This window comes from Hordeum vulgare, chromosome 4H, assembly GCF_904849725.1.
Source record: "Hordeum vulgare subsp. vulgare chromosome 4H, MorexV3_pseudomolecules_assembly, whole genome shotgun sequence".
In the NCBI taxonomy this organism is placed as follows: domain Eukaryota; kingdom Viridiplantae; phylum Streptophyta; class Magnoliopsida; order Poales; family Poaceae; genus Hordeum; species Hordeum vulgare.
Window position 1 is genome coordinate 586525412 of NC_058521.1, and position 20399 is coordinate 586545810.

The 20399-nt window shown below is 46.6% G+C and overlaps 1 protein-coding gene across 1 annotated transcript; it reads left to right on the top strand.

Annotated features, from left to right (window-relative positions):
- Window positions 1-17838: 17838 nt before the first annotated feature.
- Window positions 17839-20399, top strand: LOC123447297 (2'-deoxymugineic-acid 2'-dioxygenase-like). The gene is made up of 4 exons (XM_045123886.1): window positions 17839-18091; window positions 18180-18430; window positions 19530-19851; window positions 19928-20399. Exons 1-4 carry the CDS (start codon window positions 17906-17908, stop codon window positions 20186-20188), a joined length of 1020 nt encoding a protein of 339 aa, XP_044979821.1. The 5' UTR covers window positions 17839-17905; the 3' UTR covers window positions 20189-20399.

Consider the following 20399-nt stretch of genomic DNA (forward strand, 5'->3'; position numbering starts at 1 on the left):
GCTCCCAACTTTTACTTTCTGTTGCTTAGAATAAAAATGATAAATTTAGCTTTATTTTTCCTGTTTTCTACTTTTTCCGTCCCTTAGAAAAGTGTCCCGAAAATAAAAGATCTTGAAATGATTTTTTCTGGAATTTTCAAAAAATTCTAAGATAGAGAGCTAGTGAAGGGGATGCACCAGTGGGCCACAAGCCCAGGAGGCGTGGGCACCCCCTGGCCGCGTCTGGCAGGCTTGTGGGTCCCACGTGGCCCCCCTCCACTTATTCCAATTCCCATCTCCTTCTTCTACCTCCAGAAAAAATCATTCCACAGCTCAAACCCGTGTTCTTGCTCTTCTTGCTGCATTTTTCGATCTCCTTGTGCAAAGCCCCATTCACCAAACTGTTTTGGGGAATTGTTCCTTGGTATGTGACTCCTCCATTGGTCCAATTAGTTCTTTCTCTAGTGCTTTATTCGTTGCGTATTTTTGCTGTCATGGTGACCCTGTTCTTGAGCTTTGCATGTTAATTTTAGTTGGTACCAAGTAGTTTCGATGCATGATATGGCCTCTAGGCACTTGTAGGAGTAGTTGCTATGGGTTTTGTTGATCCTTGTTCACTTTTCTTTTGAGTCACTCAAAATTTCAGAAAAATAAGATGTTCAGGAGAAACTATCATGGTGGTTCCTCAAGCAAAAGGGGTCCCCGTCTCTCGATTCGGGAGCCCGATCCTTATCAGCCGAGGAACGCACAAGTACAACCATGTGAATGGACTTCCGATGAATTCATGATTGATGCAGGTTTCAAGGGCGAGTTTGATACATTTGTTCACAACGAAGGGCTCGAAGAATTCATCTCCAACAAATGCAAACAGTACAACGGAGATATTACATAACCAAAGGAGAGGCAGAGGAGTATGAGAGGGAGGCGAAGGTTGCTCGTCTCCGTGAGGCAGCTATTCAGGCGGTAGCTGCCGCGTTCCCGTACAACCCCCATTATGATTTTGGATATCGCCCGGACCAGCCGTGGGAGTAGACCAACTTAGGCCAAAAGTCTAAGCTTGGGGGAGTACGTGTTTCTCACCGACTTTAAATTCATACTCACACTTTCACCCTGTTAGTCGGTGTTCACACCTTGCCATTGTATCAACCATGCTAGTTTATTTCTTTTTCTCGCTTACTTCTCGTGTGTTTGTTTAAATTGAGAAAAACAAAAAAAAATAGTTTTAAGTTTACTTTCCCACTTGCTTAGTGGTAGTTTAAAAAGAAAACCCCAAAAGATTTCCCGTTCTTCTTTTGCTTGTTGGGAGCTTTCCCGTGTAAATAGTTTTCTTTTTCTTTGGGTCAAGGTAGAAGACCATGATTAAAATGTTTAGTGGCTCTCACATGCATATTTGTTTGTCCGTCAAAGAGCCATATTACTTTGTCTTCTCCTCTGTGTTTGCTTGCAGATTCCAGATTAGTCCAATGCACGAACACTCTCATTATTATTCACATCATTTTGTCGTGCAAGTGAAAGGCAATAATGGCGATATATCATGAAGTGACTGGGCCTGGAAAAGCTGGTATGAACTCGACCTATTTTGTTTTTGTAAATATGACTAGCTCATCGTTCCTAATTCAGCTTTGTTATGAGAGAAACATGTTTGCAATGACAACTTAGATATCATAGTTTCTCATGCCATGCTTAATTAGCTAGGAGCTTATAATGGTTTGTCTTGGATGCCAACACGAATGTCAACATGATTATGATGTAGTATGATAGGATGGTATCCTCCTTTGAATGATTCAAGTGGCTTGACTTGGCACATGTTCACGCATGTAGTTGAAACAAAATCAACATAGCCTCTATGATATTCATGTTTATGGTGATTTATATCCTACTCATGCTTGCACTCAACGTTGGTTAATTTCAATGCATATTGATGACTATTGTCGCTCTCTAGTTGGTCGCTTCCCGGTCTTTTGCTATCCTTCACTTGTAATAAGCAGGAATACTGCTCGTGCATCCACTTCCATAAACCCAAAGTTATTCCATATGAGTCCACCATACCTACCTATATGCGGTATCTACTTGCCGTTCCAAGTAAATTTGCATGTGCCACTCTCTAAATCTTCAAGTAATAATCTGTTTTGTATGCCCAAACCGCTCATGTGGTGACAAGGGGCGGTCAGTATGTTCCATGCTAGGCGTGTTATCCTTGATATGTGTTTATTCACTATCACTCATGAGAAAGGGTCCAGTAATTGGAATGCCCAGTTCCATGCTCAAATCAAAAATATAATTGCAAACAAAACTCCCTCTGGATTGTTGTTGGTATGGACGGCACCCGAGGATTCGGCTAGTCTTCTACCTTGACCCAAAGATGTTGATGTACATGAGAAAGGGCTAGAAGTATATTTGATATACATGATGTTGATGTGTACTTTACTAGTACTCCTAGTAGCATGAGGGTATTGGATACCGATTCGGTTGCTAAGTGATTAGTAACACGAAATGATAGCTACGACATAAACGGAGACTAGCTAAAGGCGAGGTGACGATACGTGTTGGAAGTGTTTCCAAGGTTGATATGATCAAACGTCGCACGCTCCCTCTACCATCGGGATTGATGTTAAACCTAAATAATTGTTATTTGGTGCTTGCGTTAAGCATGAACATGATTGGATCGTGTTTATTGCAATACGATTATTCATTTAAAAGGAATAATGGTTACTCTATTTGCTTGAATGATCACCTTCAATGGTTTATTGAATCTCGATCGTAGTGTTACACATGTTCATGATATTGGTGCCAAAAGATACGAGGTAATGATGATAGTACCACTCACTTGTGGCACTACCGCTTGAGTCATGTTAGTATAAATTGCATGAAGAGGCTCCATGCTGATGGATCTTTATATTCACTTGATTTTGAATCACTAGTGACATGCTAATCATACCACATGAGCAAGGCCTTGTTTTCATTGAGATGAAACAAGATAGTAACTTGTTGGAAGTGATATATTTTGATGTATGCAGTCCAATGGATGCTGAGGCACGCAGTGGATGTCATTATGTTCTTACTTCAATGACGATTTGAGTAGATACAAGAGTATTTACTTAATGAATCAGAAGTCTGAAATATTGAAAAGTTCAAATCTGTTTCAGAGTGAAGTTCGTCGTGACAAGAGGATAAAATGTCTACGATATGATCATCGAAATGAATATCTGAGTTACGAGTTTTGGTACGCAGTTAAGACAATGTGGAAATTGTTTCGCAGTTCATGCCACCTGGAACATCATAGTGTGATGATGTGTCTGAACGTCATAGCCACGCACTATTTGGTGTGGTGCATGATATGATGTCTCTTATCGAATTACCGTTATCGTTTATGGGTTATGCATTAGAGACAACCGCATTCACTTTAAATAGGGCACCGCGTATTTCCATTGAGATGACACAGTATAGACTGAGGTTTAGAGAAATCTAAACTGTCATTTCTTGAATGTTTGGGGCTTCGACACTTATGTGAACAAGTTTCAGTCTGATAAGCTCGAACTCAAAGCGGATAAATGCATCTTCATAGGATATCCAAAACAGTTGGGTACATCTCCTATCTCAGATCCAGAAGCAAAGTGTTTGTTTCTAGAAACGGATCCTTTCTCGAGGAAAGGTTTCTCTCGAAAGAATTGAGTGGGAGGGTGGTAGAACTTGATGAGGTTATTGAACCATCACTTCGACCAGTGTGTAGCAGGGCGCAGGAAGTTGTTCTTGTGGCGCCTACACCAATTGAAGTGAAAGCTGATGATGGTGATCACCGAGCATCGGATCAAGTTACTACAAACCTCGTAGGTTGACAAGGTCACGTACTACTGCAGAGTGGTAAGGTAACCCTGTCTTGGAGGTCATGTTGTTGAGCAACAGTGAACCTACGAGTTATGGAGAAAGCAATGGTGGGCCCGGATTCCGACAAATGGCTGGAAGCCATGAAATACGAGAGAGAATCCATGTATGAAAACAAAGTGTAGACTTTGGAAGAACTACTTGATGGTCGTAGGACTATTGAGTAAAGATGGATCTTTAAAAGGAAGACAGACGATGATGGTGATAAGTCACTATTAAGAAAAGCTCGACTTGTCGCAAAGATGTTTCCGACAAAATCAAACAGTTGACTATGATGAGACTTTCTCACTCGTAGCGATGCTAAAAGTCTGTTAGAATTATGTTAGTAGTTGGTGCGTTATTTATGAAATATTGCACATAGGATGTCAAAACATTGTTTCCTCGACGGTTTCCTCGAGCAAACATTGTATGTGATACAACCAGGAGGTTTTGTCGATCCTAAAGATACTAGCAAGTATGCAAGCTCCAGTGATCCTTCAATGGACTGGTGCAAGCATCTCGGAGTTGGAATATACACTTTGATGAGATGATCAAAGATTTTGGGTTTGTACAAGGTTTATGAGAAACTTGTATTTCCAAAGAAGTGAGTGGGAGCACTATAGCATTTCTGATAAGTATGTGTGGTTGACATATTGTGGATCAGAAGTAATGTAGAATTTCTGTAAAGCATACAAGGTTGTTTGAAAGGAGTTTTCAAAGGAATACCTGGATTGAGCTGCTTGAACGTTGAGCGCCAAAGATCTATGGAGATAGATCGAAAGCGCTTAATGGAAGTTTCAACAAGATGCATGCCTTGACAAGTTTTTGAAGGAGTTCAAAATAGATCAGCAAAGAAGGAGTTCTTGGTTGCATTGTAAGGTGTGAATTTGAGTAAGACTAAAAAAAACCCGACCACGGCAGAATAAAGAGAATAGACGAAGGTCGTCTTCTATGCCTTAGCCGTAGACTCTAAAGTATGCCATGCTGAGTACCGCACCTGATGTGTGCCTTGCAGCAAGTCTGTTAAGAGGTACACAGAGTGATCCAGGATTGAATCACTGATCAGCGGTCAAAGTTATCCTTAGTAACTAAATAGACTAAGGATTTTTTCTTGATTATGGAGGTGGTTAAAGAGTTCGTCGTAAAGGGTTACGTCGATGCAAGCTTTGACACTAATCCAAATAACTATGAGTAGTGAAACGGATTCGTATAGTAGAGTAGATATTTGGAGCATTTTCGAATAGCACGTAGTAGCAGCATCTATAAGATGACATAAAGATTTGTAAAGAACGCACGGATCTGAAAGTTTCAGAACCGTTGACTAAAACCTCTCTCACGAGCAAGACGTGATCAGACCCCTGAACTATATGGGTGTTGGATTCGTTGGAATCACATGGTGATGTGAACTAGATTATTGACTCTAGTGCAAGTGGGAGACTGTTGGAAATATGCCCTAGAGGCAATAATAAATTAGTTATTATTATATTTCTTAGTTCATGATAATCGTTTATTATCCATGCTATAATTGTATTGATTGGAAACACAATACTTGTGTGGATACATAGACAAAACACTGTCCCTAGTAAGCCTCTAGTTGACTAGCTCGTTGATCAAAGATGGTCAAGGTTTCCTGGCCATAGGCAAGTGTTGTCACTTGATAACGGGATCACATCATTAGGATAATCATGTGATGGACTAGACCCAAACTAATAGACGTAGCATGTTGATCGTGTCATTTTGTTGCTACTGTTTTCTGCGTGTCAAGTATTTGTTCCTGTGACCATGAGATCATATAACTCACGGACACCGGAGGAATGCTTTGTGTGTATCAAACGTCGCAACGTAACTGGGTGACTATAAAGATTCTCTACAGGTATCTCCGAAGGTGTTCGTTGAGTTAGTATGGATCGAGACTGGGATTTGTCACTCCGTGTGACGGAGAGGTGTCTCGGGGCCCACTCGGTAATACAACATCACACACAAGCCTTGCAAGCAATGTGACTTAGTGTAAGTTGCGGGATCTTGTATTACGGAACGAGTAAAGAGACTTGCCGGTAAACGAGATTGAAATAGGTATGCGGATACTGACGATCGAATCTCGGGCAAGTAACATACCGAAGGACAAAGGGAATGACATACGGGATTATATGAATCCTTGGCACTGAGGTTCAAATGATAAGATCTTCGTAGAATATGTAGGATCCAATATGGGAATCCAGGTCCCGCTATTGGATATTGACCAAGGAGTCTCTCGGGTCATGTCTACATAGTTCTCGAACCCGCAGGATCTGCACACTTAAGGTTCGACGTTGTTTTATGCGTATTTGAGTTATATGGTTGGTTACCGAATGTTGTTCGAAGTCCCGGATGAGATCACGGACGTCACGAGGGTTTCTGGAATGGTCCGGAAACGAAGATTGATATATAGGATGACCTCATTTGATTACCGGAAGGTTTTCGGAGTTACCAGGAATGTACCGGGAATGACGAATGGGTTCCGGGAGTTCACCGGGGGGGCAACCCACCCCGGGGAAGCCCATAGGCCTTGGGGGTGGCGCACCAGCCCTTAGTGGGCTGGTGGGACAGCCCAAGAAGGCCCTATGCGCCATAGGAAGAAAATCAAAGAGAAAAGAAAAAAAAGAGGAGGTGGGAAAAAGGGGAAGGACTCCTCCTTCCAAACCTAGTTGGATTCGGTTTGGAAGGGGAGGACTCCCCCCCCCCTTGGCTCGGCCGACCCCCTTGGGGCCCCTTGAGCCCCAAGGCAAGGCTCCCCCTCTTCCCCCTATATATACGGAGTTTTTAGGGCTGACTTGAGACAACTTTGCCACGGCAGCCCGACCACATATCTCCACGGTTTTACCTCTAGATCGCGTTTCTGCGGAGATCGGGCGGAGCCCTGCCGAGATAAGATCATCACCAACCTCCGGAGCGTCGTCACGCTGCCGGAGAACTCTTCTACCTCTCCGTCTCTCTTGCTGGATCAAGAAGGCCGAGATCATCATCGAGTTGTACGTGTGCTGAACGCGGAGGTGCCGTCCGTTCGGCACTAGATCGTGGGACTGATCGCGGTACGGTTCGCGGGGCGGATCGAGGGACATGAGGACGTTCCACTACATCAACCGCGTTTACTAACACTTCTGCTGTACGGTCTACAAGGGTACGTAGATCACACATCCCCTCTCGTAGATGGACATCACCATGATAGGTCTTCGTGCGCGTAGGAAAATTTTTGTTTCCCATGCGACGTTCCCCAACATGACTGTGACTGGATCTTCTTTGCCATGAATTACAATGTTCAGTCAGCCCTTGGTCTTTGAAGGTGCTCTGCATTTATGTTTTGCGGTCTGAGAAAGAGCTAGCGAGATACCATCTATTCATATTGCTTCATGATTGTTTTGATTGAAGTGTTGACGTTTGAAACTTACTATTATTGCTCGCTAGTTGATTATGTCATTGATATGAGTACATCTTGAGACCTAAATGTTATTGCTTATGTGGTTAGCTTATGATCTTGCTGAAAATTTGAATATGAGTTAGACATAATTACAACAATAAGATCAAACAGAGTTCGTAAAAGCTTTTCTTTTGTCTCTTTCAGTTTGTCAACTGAATTGCTTGAGGACAAGCAAGGCTTTAAGCTTGGGGGACTTGATACGTCTCCATCGTAGCTACTTTTCCGAACTCTTTTGCCCTTGTTTTGGACTCTAATTTGCATGATTTGAATGGAACTAACCCGGACTAACGCTGTTTTCAGCAGAATTGCCATGGTGTTTTTTTGCGCAGAAATAACAGTTCTCGGAATGACCTGGAAATTTACGAGGATTTTTTGTGGAATATATGAAAAATACTGGCGCAAGAATTACCTCGAGGGACGGAGCCAGGAGCCCACAAGCCCAGGAGGCGCGCACCCCTGGCCGCGCATGGCAGGCTTGTGAGGCCCTCGTGGCTCCGCAGCCTCCAACTCCATCTCTATATATTCTCTCTCACCCAGAAAAAATTAAAGGAGAAGAGTTCATCGCGTTTCACGACACGGAGCCGCCACCACCACCTGTTCTTCCTCTGGAGGGCAGATTTGGAGTCCGTTCTGGGCTCCGGAGAGGGGAAATCGACGCCGTCGTCATCACCAACCATCCTTCATCGCCAATTCCATGATGCTCTTCACCGTTCGTGAGTAATCTCATCGTAGGCTTTCTGGATGGTGATGGGTTGGATGAGATCTATCATGTAATCAAGTTAGTTTTGATGGGGTTTGATCCCTAGTATCCACTGTGTTCTAAGATTGATGTTGCTACTACTTTGCTATGCTTAATGCTTGTCACTAGGGCCCGAGTGCCATGATTTCAGATCTAAACCTATTATGTTTTCATCAATATATCTGTGTTCTTGATCCTATCTTGCAAGTTGTAGTCACCTACTATGTGTTATGACCCGGCAACCCCGGAGTGACAATAGCCGGAACCACTCCCGGAGATGACCATAGTATCAGGAGTTCATGTATTCACTAAGTGCTAATGCTTTGTTCCGGTTCTCTATTAAAAGGAGACCTTAATATCCCTTAGTTTCCTTTAAGACCCTGCTTCCACGGGTGGGATGGACAATAGATGTCATGCAAGTTCTTTTCCATAAGCACGTATGAATAAATACGGAATACATGCCTACATTACATTGACGAACTAGAGCTAGTTATAAATCACCCCATGTTATAACTGTTACATGATGAATGTCATCCGACATAATTATCCATCACCGATTCAATGCCTACGAGTCTTTTCCTACTGGTCCTTGCTAAGTTACTGTTACCGCTACTGCTGTCACTACTGCTACTGTTACCGCTGCTACTGTTACCGCTGCTACCGTTACTATCACACTACTCTACTACTGAAACATTGCTGCAGATACTAAGTCTTTCATGTGTGGTTGAATTGACAACTCAACTGCTAATACTCGAGAATATTCTTTGGCTTCCCCTTGTATCGAATCAATAAATTTGGGTTGAATACTCTATCCTCAAAAACTGTTGCGATCCCCTATACTTGTGGGTTATCAGTTATATATTTGATTACCTTTTATATTATGTTCCTTAGTGATTCATGCATGTTCTCCTTTGCTATTTATTGCCTTGGCCAAGTAGTAGATTGTAACTCCAAGAGGGAGCGTTATGCATGATTATTGGTTCATGCCCCTCAATGTCTAGCTTGAGTGACAGAAACATGAGACTAGGGGATGTGTTGTTGCCACCAGGGTGAAAACAACGGTGCTTGTGACCACGGTTGCAAGGATTGTTTACCTTACGCATAGTTCGTTAATGCAGTTGTCCCTTGCTTTGAGTTTACACTTTGGGTGGGGCTCGCAACTTAATACCAGCGAGCTGTTCTGGATAGATATCTCAAGGTGAATGATTAGTAAGTAGATCCTGATGAATAATAGATGTACTTGTCTTGGCGTACTTCCCATTACTATTGAGCCTCTCACTTTCAAGTAGCATAATTAACATTGCGGTGCGTTCACCTGCCAATTGCCCAACTGTAATGTGTTTACCCAAGCATAGTTGTTTATCGTCTTTTGGGAGAGAGACATCACTACATGTGACTCCGATCCATATCACTACCATTGTTTACACCTGCATCATTTACTTTTTTCATTTACTTTCCCGTTGCAATCACCATTACTATTCCCGCTTGTGTTTTGATCCTTTGCAAACTACAAGGCCGGAGAGATTGACAAACTCTCTGTACTCGTTGGGAGCAAAGTTATTTGTTGTGTGTACAGGTCCATGTCTTCTGCTAGACAGTGGCAGCGGACACCTACTTGTTGATCCTACGAGTCCTCGTGGTTCGATAAACCTTACAGTTTCCGTGTGAGGGAAAACTTGTTGCTAACTACATCTCAACCTTCCACTTGGGTTAACAAACGAGGAGCGAGAATTATATACATCATCTCGTCATCAGTATCATGGGCCTCGCACCCCAAGCCGGCGCCCGCCTCCCTCCGGCATAGGAGGCCACGTCAGGCGCCCTCATCAGGCTGGGCTCAGGGGCTCCTGCGTGGGGCCGCCTAGCATGGTTAGTGTGATGAGGGGGCGCCCGAGGACCCCATGGAGGCGTGCCCTGACATGCGCCCCCACGAGCTGGGAGTGTGGTGCCAAGCGTTAAGGGCACATGAGTTAGCCTCTTAGGAGATGAACAAGCTTCAAGGGTGTGGGCTACGCATGCCTCATGAAGCGTCGGGACCCCACGGGCTCATGAAGCCTCAGTTGCGATCCGACCCTCACCAGAGCAGTAGACCCCCGCGGCACGTGACATCAAGCGGCCTGACACGCTCGCGACATCCTGGCTGTTAGGTGACTTTTTGGGTTGTTCGAATCAAGCAATTCCGTGTATTTTGCATTGCTACAAGCGGGTGCTTCCTAGATATGTGACGAACTTTGTTAACCTTCACTTGAGATGATACCATTTGTCTAAATCAAGTTCTAGTGTCTCGCCACCATCGGGGGCTGGAGCACCCCCACAACCGCCCTGTGATGGTTCCGTGGTGGGGGTTAGACACGGCGTCTCTGTCGGGACTTGTCCTCGCAGCACCGAGAAATCAAAGTGAACGAGCTCCGGCTCGCGAGTTGGCCACCCGTGTTAGTCATCTCGCGAAGGTCCTTAGTGTCACGCCCTCCCGAAGAACCATCACGGGTAGATGGAGGGAATGTGGCTTGCCTCGCGCTGCTGCGGGGAGGCGCCTTGTTGTGTCCCACAACAACTCATCTAACGACGTGCTCTTTTGGCCATGCTGGGTGCGATGGTGCTCCTATTTGGGCCACACGAGCGTTGCGCCCACATGCACACTCCCACGCCAAAACGCACGGAAGCACCTCAAGACCGGGTTAGGCTCTCCTGAGCCTTGGGCCTGGGGTGTCTGCCTATCATCATCGCCCGTGACATTCTCATGTTAGAATGAGTGGCTTGTATAACCTGGGAGCCTCCTAAGTGGAAGGCCACTACGAGCCGCGTCGTGGCCTCGGTGGAGGGCTCCCGCCCATGCTCAAGTGGAAGTCCCTATTCTCTGCGCTGGCGAAATGACTATCGAACCGCGACTATGCCCATGCCCTAGTGGAAGCCCCTTGCATCGCGCGTGGGTAACGATCGAAGAAGAAGTCCCGCGGGCTATGCTGGATACGGCAGCCGTTTTTCTTCCTTTCTTTTTTTAACTTGTGAACGAGCTCACCAGGCTGACCTATCGTGTACACTGCAGCTGCACCTCCTTTTTTGGGGATCGTAAACAAGTCCGACTCGGGTTTTAATGAAGGTCTTTGTCTTCATTCTTTCGTGGAGTTTCATTGGTTTTCCTTGTTCTTACCATACCCGCGCCTAGTGGAAGCCCCATGCATCGTGTTGGGATAACGAAGAATGCCCCCGGAGGCATGTCTCCCCCCCCCCCCCCCGCAGCACGTACGCGCCTGCTAGCTTTACCTTGGGCCTCACGTTCGCGGGGGCTGGGCACAGTGCATTTTCCTAGGTCTTCCCCGTCGGTGATGGGAACCTGGAGAACTCGGTTCTGGCTCGCGGGCACGCCCACGCGCACGTCACCTCATCAAGGCCATTGGGACCTATACTTCTTGTGTAACGCCCAAATGCAAAAAGGCAAGCGCGTACCGTTTGGGACAAGGTGTTTGCTCTATGGGACTTCCCTCAAGGGGCATCGTGAGGTGGGCCCCGCAAGAAGAAACCCCTCACGCGAGAAGAAGGGGAGCACCTGAGCTCCGCGCCTCAGGAGCCCTCGTACCCATGCTCGGGGGCTGGGCCTTGGCAACACGAAGCATCAGGCTGACCTTGGAGAGGGTTTAAGCTCGACAAAGAGTACCAAGGATAAGTTTATTTTTGACACAAAATAGCGTTTGATTTGAAGCATGATGGACATAACCCCTTTTTACCTGCTCCCGTGGGGCCAGCATGTTGCATTAGAGGAAAGGGAAGACAACACAAAAGAAAGAAGATCAAACTCTTGAAACACCACCGCGAGGGATCTCAATGCTGGCATTGTGCGAGCTTAGCCGGAGCCCTCCTCGTCCTTGACGTGGGTGCTCGGGGAGGCATTGGAGTCGCTGTCGCCCACACTCCCCCTGTAGGAGGAGCTACCACTATCATCGGTGCTAGAAGGGTTGTTGTTGCCGCTACTGTCACCTTGCATGCAACAGTCCAAGCCATCGCCGACGCTTCCGAAGGCCTTCATGAAGAGTGTGGTGGTCCCGTCGAACTTGAAGTGGAGGACATGCCCTTCCTGGAAGCCTTGGACAAGGGAGAACGACCTCCACCCGCGTCCCAAGAACATGAACTGGAGGGAGTTGAACTCCGTCGCCACCCAAGTAGGCTCATTGCACTAGCCGTCTGCCTACACCACAGGCCCAAGGGAGTGTGCTCTTTCATCTCCTTCGTGAAAGAGTCTGGGAGCCAAAGCCAGGTGCGAAGCCTGCCCTCCATCTATATGATGAACTCGCGGACTGCGTCGGTGGGGCAACTTCGCGACCTCGGAGGTCGGGTGTATGTGTTGTACTGTTGGCCCTGTCCGTGGCCACCTCATCCGCCACGCCCACGTCTGCAAACAGAACCCAGTCCGTGGCTGCTAGGGCCGGTATTGAGCCGCCGACGGGGAGCGCCCACATCCCTCGAGAGGTTCCTTGAGCGCGGCAGTGGGCACATGAGGGCGGCCTCTTCCTCTCGCCAGACGCGGTGCGCCTGCTCCCTCTTCACTGCTTTCTCCTTTTCGGCGGCAGAGGATATCTTCACTAGTGTCATCGCTGCAGCGACGACAACCAATAACGAAGAGCAAGGATGAGGAGGTTGGCGTAGGAGACCTTTCCCCTTGACCTTATATGGAGTCTCCAAGTGGGTGTTCAACTCGCGCCTCCTTGCCCGCATTCAACGGGCGGAAGGTTAATGGGGGCGATGATGGCTCGGTGCCACGCGCAGGCTTTATGCTAGCACCGAACGGTTGCTGAGGCATCACGGGGAAGCGGGAGCACCCCGCGCGCCACGTGTTGCGCTTGACACTCACACGGAGGGGCCCGCGCCATCCCGATTCCCCTCACTAGATGAACCGCCCCCATTGCATGCCCGCGGGCTGCTCCGTTGGGCCCGTGGGCCTGAAGAAGCCCAGGAATGTCTGCTTGCAACCTCGCGACGCGTGCCATGGCCGGGGATCTTTCTATCGCCAAGCTGCGAAGACAAGGCCCGCGCGAGGGCACCAGCCTCACGAGGCTCGCACAAGCAACCATCATCACGGGCTTTGTGGCCCCCCCGCAGGGCTGCGCCGAGATGCTTCCCTCGAGGGCTTCGTGGGGTAGGATGGCCAAGGGAACGTGAGGCAACAGCCTAGCCACGTAAGGGCACGTACTAAGAAGCGCTCGGGGGTTGTCGCCCCGAGGCCCCCCGTCGCGCGTCAGAAGTGAGTACTAAGAAGCGCTCGAGACGCTCGTGCTCCTCCTCCTGATCGTAGGCGGTCCGGGCGGTTTCCGGCTCGCACAGAGCCATGTCCACCTCCCGATCGATGATGTCCGCCTCCCTCAGGCCGGGTCCGCCTCGCACCCGGCGTTCCGAGAGGCAGATGTGGAGGATTGGGCCGCGCACCCTAAGGCCTTGTCGTCGCCCCAAAGTGTGTTGCGGGTCCTCCGAGCCTTGTCAAGCCAAGCGCAGAGACGGAGGCTCACCAAGAAGCAGCACACGAGAAGATGGCCCCGGTAGGGTATCCCGGCGCCTCTTGGGTGTTGGCGCCTGGAAATTTCGGTGATTAGATTCGTCGGGCCACACAAGGCACGCAAAAAAAGGAATGGCGACGACGCACTTACTCATCGCTGGCAGCCCAGCGCCGTCCCGTTGGGGTCCGCCGTGGCTCCGAAGGCCCCATGCATGCCTGATCTTGAGGCATCCCTCCTAGTCCCCATGGGAAGAGAAAAAGGAGAAATAAGGCGACCTTTATAGAAGAATGGTGGAGCAGCGCAGGAGGAAGGCAGAAGGGAGAAGCAGTGTGATGGCAGCTCCGCCCCATGGGTGTGGTTGTTTTATAGGCGAGACCGTACTCTGCGAGGCTTCATGAGAAGTGTAGGCCACATGTGCTTCATTGTGCGCCACTTGTCGTGCCTATCCCATGGACGGTTATGGCTCGCGTCGCTCGTTCCCCCAACAGACCGCTTTGCGTGTGTCGAGGGCCCAGGAGCAATCTTACGCGGCAAGGAAGGCGCAAGTGCATGGCTTTCGTCAAGGAAGAGCAATGATGGCTGACGCTGCACAGAGACTTTATGTCATCTCAATCAGGGCGGTTCTCGGAGCGTTGCAGGAAGAAGAAGAGCCCCACGACCTGTCGGGTGCCCCACGTCGAGCCTGGCCCACGCGCGGTTGGGGCACACGGTTGGGGTCATGCATGGCGCAGTCTCGGGGGTTACTATCGGTCCCCTTGGACCGGGGTACCCAGGTCCATCGGCCTGCGGGCCCACGTGCTACATTGGCTTTGTTCGGCCAATCGGCAAGCCTAGCAAAGGAATACCCTCGCGAGGGCGCTCGCCTTGCGAGGCAAGTGTCAGAGGATCGTCGCCAAGGACCACGAGAGGTCACACTCTGCAAGGACGCGTCCTGAGGCCACCCCTAAGGCTCTCGTGGGGCGGGCTCGTCGAAGGCGAGCAAGCAGGGTCTCATGACCCTGTGTCTCCACATGGGTGATGGAGGTGGTGCCAACGGGCACGGACAAGGAGGTTTTCCACTTTTGTGCTAAGGAAATGGGGCCAGCTGGTGGGCTCTGAAAGCAACCCCTAAAGGCTCCCCATTTGGTGCAAGAGGACTAAGGCTGGGGGCTGTCAGGACGAAGGTCATCCTCGAGCCCACCGGTGCGTCACGACGAAGAGCTTTGGCAGGTGAAGACCCATTTTTGTCAGGGTGGACTGCATTCCTGTGCCCTTTCGAAATGGCCATTGTGGCAACCCTTCCCAACAAGTGTTTTCAGGGGAAGAGGAACGAGGCCAATATAGAAGAGAGGTTCGGCCTCCGTAGCAAGGATCACATCGTCTCTAAGAGGGCAAGAACCCTCCTTTGTACTCGTCTTCCACCTCAAGCAATCCAGACAAGCAGGAGAAGGGTTTTACACCACAAATTGGTCTGAACCTAGGTAAACTACTCGTGTGTTCTTGTTCGCCTTCCTTAGCTCGAGCTATAGGAGAGTCGCAGTGAAGTTGAGAGGTAGAACAGGTTATGAGAGTGTGCGCACCCCAGAGTTCGAACCTTTCTGGGTCTGCGGAGCCCTAATTCCGTCAGTTGCCTTGGAATTCTTGACCTGCAAGTCAAGAATGAGGCCCTACTTAGTAAGTGGTTGTTTAAACTTCTTACTTAGGATGGTGTTTGGCAAACCATGCTGCACAACAAGTATCTAGGCCAAAAGGCGGTGTCTCGAGCATATTGGAAACCTGGCGACTCGCACTGTTGGGTTGGCCTAATGGCGCCAAAGAAACATCTCTTTCACTTTGGGTCTTTCGCGGTAAGAGACGGGTCAGAGATTCGTTACTAGCAAGACATCTGACCACGCAATGTCAGTCTCCGAGAACAAAATCCAGCCATGTACAACATTGCTCACGATAAGAATAAAACAATTGTGCAGGTCCTCAGTTCATTCCCCGTCCAATATTTCGTTTAGGCGGGGTTTGATTGGCCTCCGACTTATGTCATGGCATAATCTTTTATCCCTGCGGGATTTGATCAATTTGACACATGGTCGGGATATGTTTCGCTGGAACGTTACTACATCGGGGTCTTCTACACTAGACTCTATGTATCATGTGCTCACGCATTCTGAGGTACCAATGAATAATAACAGAAAATTCTGGAAGTCAAATATTCCACTAAAAGTTAAAATCTTCATGTGTTGTTTTCGTAGGGGATTTATCCTAACCAAAGACAACCTCGCACGAGCAACTGGCTAGGGAGTAAGAAGTATTGTTTTTGTACTGATGAAGAGACAATCAAACATCTCTTCTTCCAAAGCAAGTTTGCACGTTCTACGTGGTCAGTCATCCAAATAGCGTCAAATTTGTTTCCGCCCACAAGTGTAGCCAATATTTTTGGTCACTGGTTGGACGGTATTCCAAATAGGTTCAAAATGCTAATAAGGGTGGGAGTGTATGCCTTACTATGGTCGCTTTAGCTATGTAGAAATAATTTAATTTTCAATAACAAAAATGCTTCTCCTTTGCATGTTATTTTCCGCACTCGCTTAATACGTGGTCTACGCTACAACGAGTGGAGTACCAACCGGTGTTTAACTTGTGTACGCGGTTGAAGCAACTGTCTACATAAGTTTTTACCCAACATAGGTGGCAACATAATCTCCGGATTGATCCATCATCCCTTTTGACATAGGCATAGTATCGGTCTATATGACTCTACTCTCGCGATTTGTCGTTTTTTTTTCCTTTTTGTGAGACTTTACGTGTTCGGCTGTGCGCATCGTAGTTATGCAGAGGCCGGATGTTACTCGTAATGACTTGTATTTGCTTGATGATATATTTAAAGATAATAAAAACACCCTTTATCAAAGAAAAGGAACTAATCAAGTGTCCCCTATCTGCCTGTTACCAAATGACTACATGAATTAGAACCATATAATACATCAAACAATTTTTAATACATGCAGGTAGTTGGCGAGTCTAGCAGCAAGAAGTTTGCCGCTCTGGATAAATGACTATTTTTTTTCTTCAGTAAAAGAAAATGTCTATTTTAGATTGGAATGTCGTCGTCAGCAAACTTTGCCCTGCCATAATTCGTGCTCTTTTTCTACTAGGGTCAACAGCCCATCCCGGTAAAAAAAAAGTGTTGCAGTTCTTTGTTTTGTTTGTTAGATTATAATCGTAACAAGTTAAAGGTAAATGCTTGGAAACGGCGCGCCGGCCGAACGACGCGCCGCTCGTCTCCACACACACGCGCTATCCCCTTCTCAGACAGCCACGTGGCATGCGTTATGGTCATGCAACAATTTTTTCTGAAATTTGCTACATTCGTTCATTAAAAAGTTGCATACATGTTTGGTTTGAACCTCAGTTCGTCGGATTTTTTGCTACAGCCGGTATTGTTTTGCTACAACCGTGTTAACTTTTGCTACAACCGGCATTATTTTTTGCTGCAACCGTTCATTAAAAAAGTTGCATACACGTTCACGTAGATATTTGTCAAAACCGGCGTTTGACTTTTGCTACCACCCACCATCAGCTTCGTTTTTTGCTACGATCACGTAGATAGTGTCTTTGCTACAAATTTTGTTTTTTGTTGCAACCGTTGAAAAATTTGCTGCATCGCGTCGAAATTTTGCTGTATCGAAAAGAAAAATGTTGCATGAAGATCCAACGGTGCGGACGCGCGGGGGTTGGTGGATCATGCGGTCCGCGCGCGGCCGGTCGAAAGTTTCGGTCGGTGCGACGACGCAGAGCACTGCGCCAAGTTAAAGTACTAGTTTGCGTAGGTTTTCCTAGTTGACTGGCGTTAGAATTAGTAACTGTGATCAGGCTTTCCGGGTGATTAATTAGTTTTCGGAAATTTCCTGCATGGCTTGGCATGTGGGCAGCGGAATTTTGTCTGTGGCCTTGTGGCCAGAAAGAATCTTGCGCTTATGCATTGTATTATGCTCGAACGAAGCCACTGCAACTGGATAATACTTAATTAATTATTCCCTCTCAAACCAGCTTGTTGAAAAATTAACTAACCATTTCGTTAGTTAGGACAAATGCTGATCTCTTTACACCAGATAGCCAACCTGTGCTCTGTCTCGGAAGTGATAAAACAAACTTTGTCTTAGTTTAAACCCGGGGGTCTATTTATTTCAAATAAAAGGAATAATCTATCTTGATGGATGATGGCGTGAATCAGGCCTCTAGTTTGGAGTAGCAATTCTGTCTTGGCCTGGAAAGCAAGCATGATCAACGGTGGCAATGCCAACATGATTTGTACACTATATATATAAATCAGATCATGATAACCTCCCCAGTCCCCACAACAGTGTAGTGCACTGCTTTCCGCATCCCATCTTCCATCCTCCCCCTGATTTTACCATGGAGAACATCCTTCATGCAACCCCAGCTCATGTGTCCCTCCCGGAAAGCTTCGTCTTCGCTTCCGACAAGGTCCCGCCGGCCACCAAGGCTGTCGTCTCGCTGCCCATCATCGATCTCTCATGTGGTCGTGATGAGGTCCGCCGTTCGATCCTCGAGGCCGGCAAGGAGCTCGGATTCTTCCAGGCTAGTACAAACCAACCGATCCGTTGTCATCTTTGAATGCATGTTAAAATCAGTCTAAGACTTTTTTTTGGGTTGTCATGTAAAGCAGGTCGTCAACCATGGCGTCTCCAAACAGGTCATGCGGGACATGGAGGGCATGTGCGAGCAGTTCTTCCATTTGCCGGCAGCAGTCAAGGCATCGTTGTACTCGGAAGAGCGACACAAGCCAAACAGGCTCTTCTCCGGTGCTACCTATGACACGGGGGGCGAGAGATACTGGCGGGACTGCCTCCGCCTCGCCTGCCCCTTCCCAGTTGACGACAGCATCAACGAATGGCCCGATACTCCCAAAGGGCTCCGGTAAAGAATGACATATAATATCTACAATCAATATTTATCAAACTGTATCCCCTCAAAAACGGAAAAAAATTGTATGTCACATTCTTGTGGGATGCCAAGTCACCGTCAATTCATGATAGGAAATATTTTTCTTTTCATGAAACTTTCCTTATTTTTAAAAATTCATAAACAACATTACCGGCTTTTGAAAATGCTTTGCTCAACATTGAGAATTTAAAACATTAGAATTTCAATTTTCTACAGTTTATTTTATTTTTAAATTTTGAACTTCTAAAGTTTTGGACTTCAGAAATTTTAGGCGTGTAAACATGTGATATATCTTATTTATTTTCAGAAAAATATGCATTGAGAGAATATCTAGAAAGAAACTTATTGAGCATATTCCCATGGACATGCGTAAACGCGCGATATATCTTGGTTATTCTCTTTTTACAGATCTTACATCTAGGGGCCATATATTTAGCATGCACATTTCTTTAAATATTAGTATGAGAAGGATCGCTCTAGGTTAGCATTTTTCAATTTAATATAGATTTTACACTACTATGAATCATTAGTACTTCACCACATACATATATAATCTTTCATTTGAATATGTATCTGTTTCTATATTTAAAATATTATTATCCACTATGTATCTGAGATGTATATGTCTTAGAAAATTAGGGAAAATGCGCTTTTAAATTATGTCAATGCTAGCCAACGTGAGTTCGTAGCCAAGATTGATATGTGATGCATGCACATCTGTATTTCTTTTACGCATTTATTTGATACATAGAGATTTCTTTTTGGAAAAGATAACACAACAGTTTACATACTTATGTTAACCACATCAACCATACGTTGCATATATTATAGAAAGGAGGGTAATACTAATAGGCACCTCATGCATGCGTACATCTCCTTTTTTCTGGGATGTGAAGTGACATTGGTATAATGGACAAGTTTAGACAAGAATGAGTCTTTTGACCCATAATGCTAGACAAATGTTGATTGAACTCAAAACTAACATGACTTCATGCTTCACGAAATCTTAGTCACACAATTGATGTCACAAGGTTATTTTTATTACTAATTTTGGTGTTGTGGCGCACCATAGGGACGTTATCGAAAAGTTCACCAGCCAAACCAGAGATGTAGGGAAGGAATTGTTGCGCCTCTTGTGTGAGGGTATGGGGATCCGGGCTGACTACTTTGAGGGAGACCTTAGCGGGGGTAATGTGATCCTCAACATCAACCACTATCCATCTTGCCCGAATCCAGACAAAGCGCTTGGACAGCCGCCACATTGTGACCGAAATGTCATCACCCTCCTACTCCCTGGCGCTGTCAATGGCCTCGAGGTCTCCTACAAGGGGGACTGGATCAAGGTTGACCCTGCACCTAACGCATTTGTCGTCAACTTCGGCCAACAACTCGAGGTAATTGATTGTTTGAGCATTGTTTGCTCAGGTAAACATCACCAAGCTGATTGATTGGCTATTCATGTGGACGCAGGTTGTGACAAATGGGTTGTTAAGGAGCATAGAGCATCGTGCGATGACAAACTCGGTGCTTGCACGCACATCGGTGGCTACCTTTATTATGCCTACTCAAGAATGTATTATTGGTCCCGCGAAGGAGTTCCTTAGTGAAGAAAACCCACCGTGCTACCGCACCATCATGTTTCGTGACTTCATGCGCATCTACAATGTTGTCAAGCTTGGGTCATCGCTCAATCTCACAACCAATCTCAAGAACGTTCAGAAGGAGATATAAATCAAATCTACAAGGCTCCTTCAAGATCTGGAATTATCCTATTCCCACTTGTTATGTTTCTTACGTATGCCACAGATCTCAGTTGTGTCCAATTGTTGCTATGCAACAACTACATGCACTTTGATGATTTGTAGCAACAAAAGTAATAAATGCCTGATGAGTATAAGACGTTAATCGTCTTAATGCTCATTTGTTGTGTTTTGTTTGTAAA

What these genes read in the sequence shown, in the direction of transcription:
- LOC123447297 (XM_045123886.1), top strand. Translation starts at nt 17,906, where the DNA reads ATGGAGAACATCCTTCATGCAACCCCAGCTCATGTGTCCCTCCCGGAA. An exon ending in GATACTCCCAAAGGGCTCCG is followed by an intron (nt 18,431 to 19,529) that starts GTAAAGAATGAC and finishes GGCGCACCATAG; the next exon opens with GGACGTTATCGAAAAGTTCA. An exon ending in ACTTCGGCCAACAACTCGAG is followed by an intron (nt 19,852 to 19,927) that starts GTAATTGATTGT and finishes ATGTGGACGCAG; the next exon opens with GTTGTGACAAATGGGTTGTT.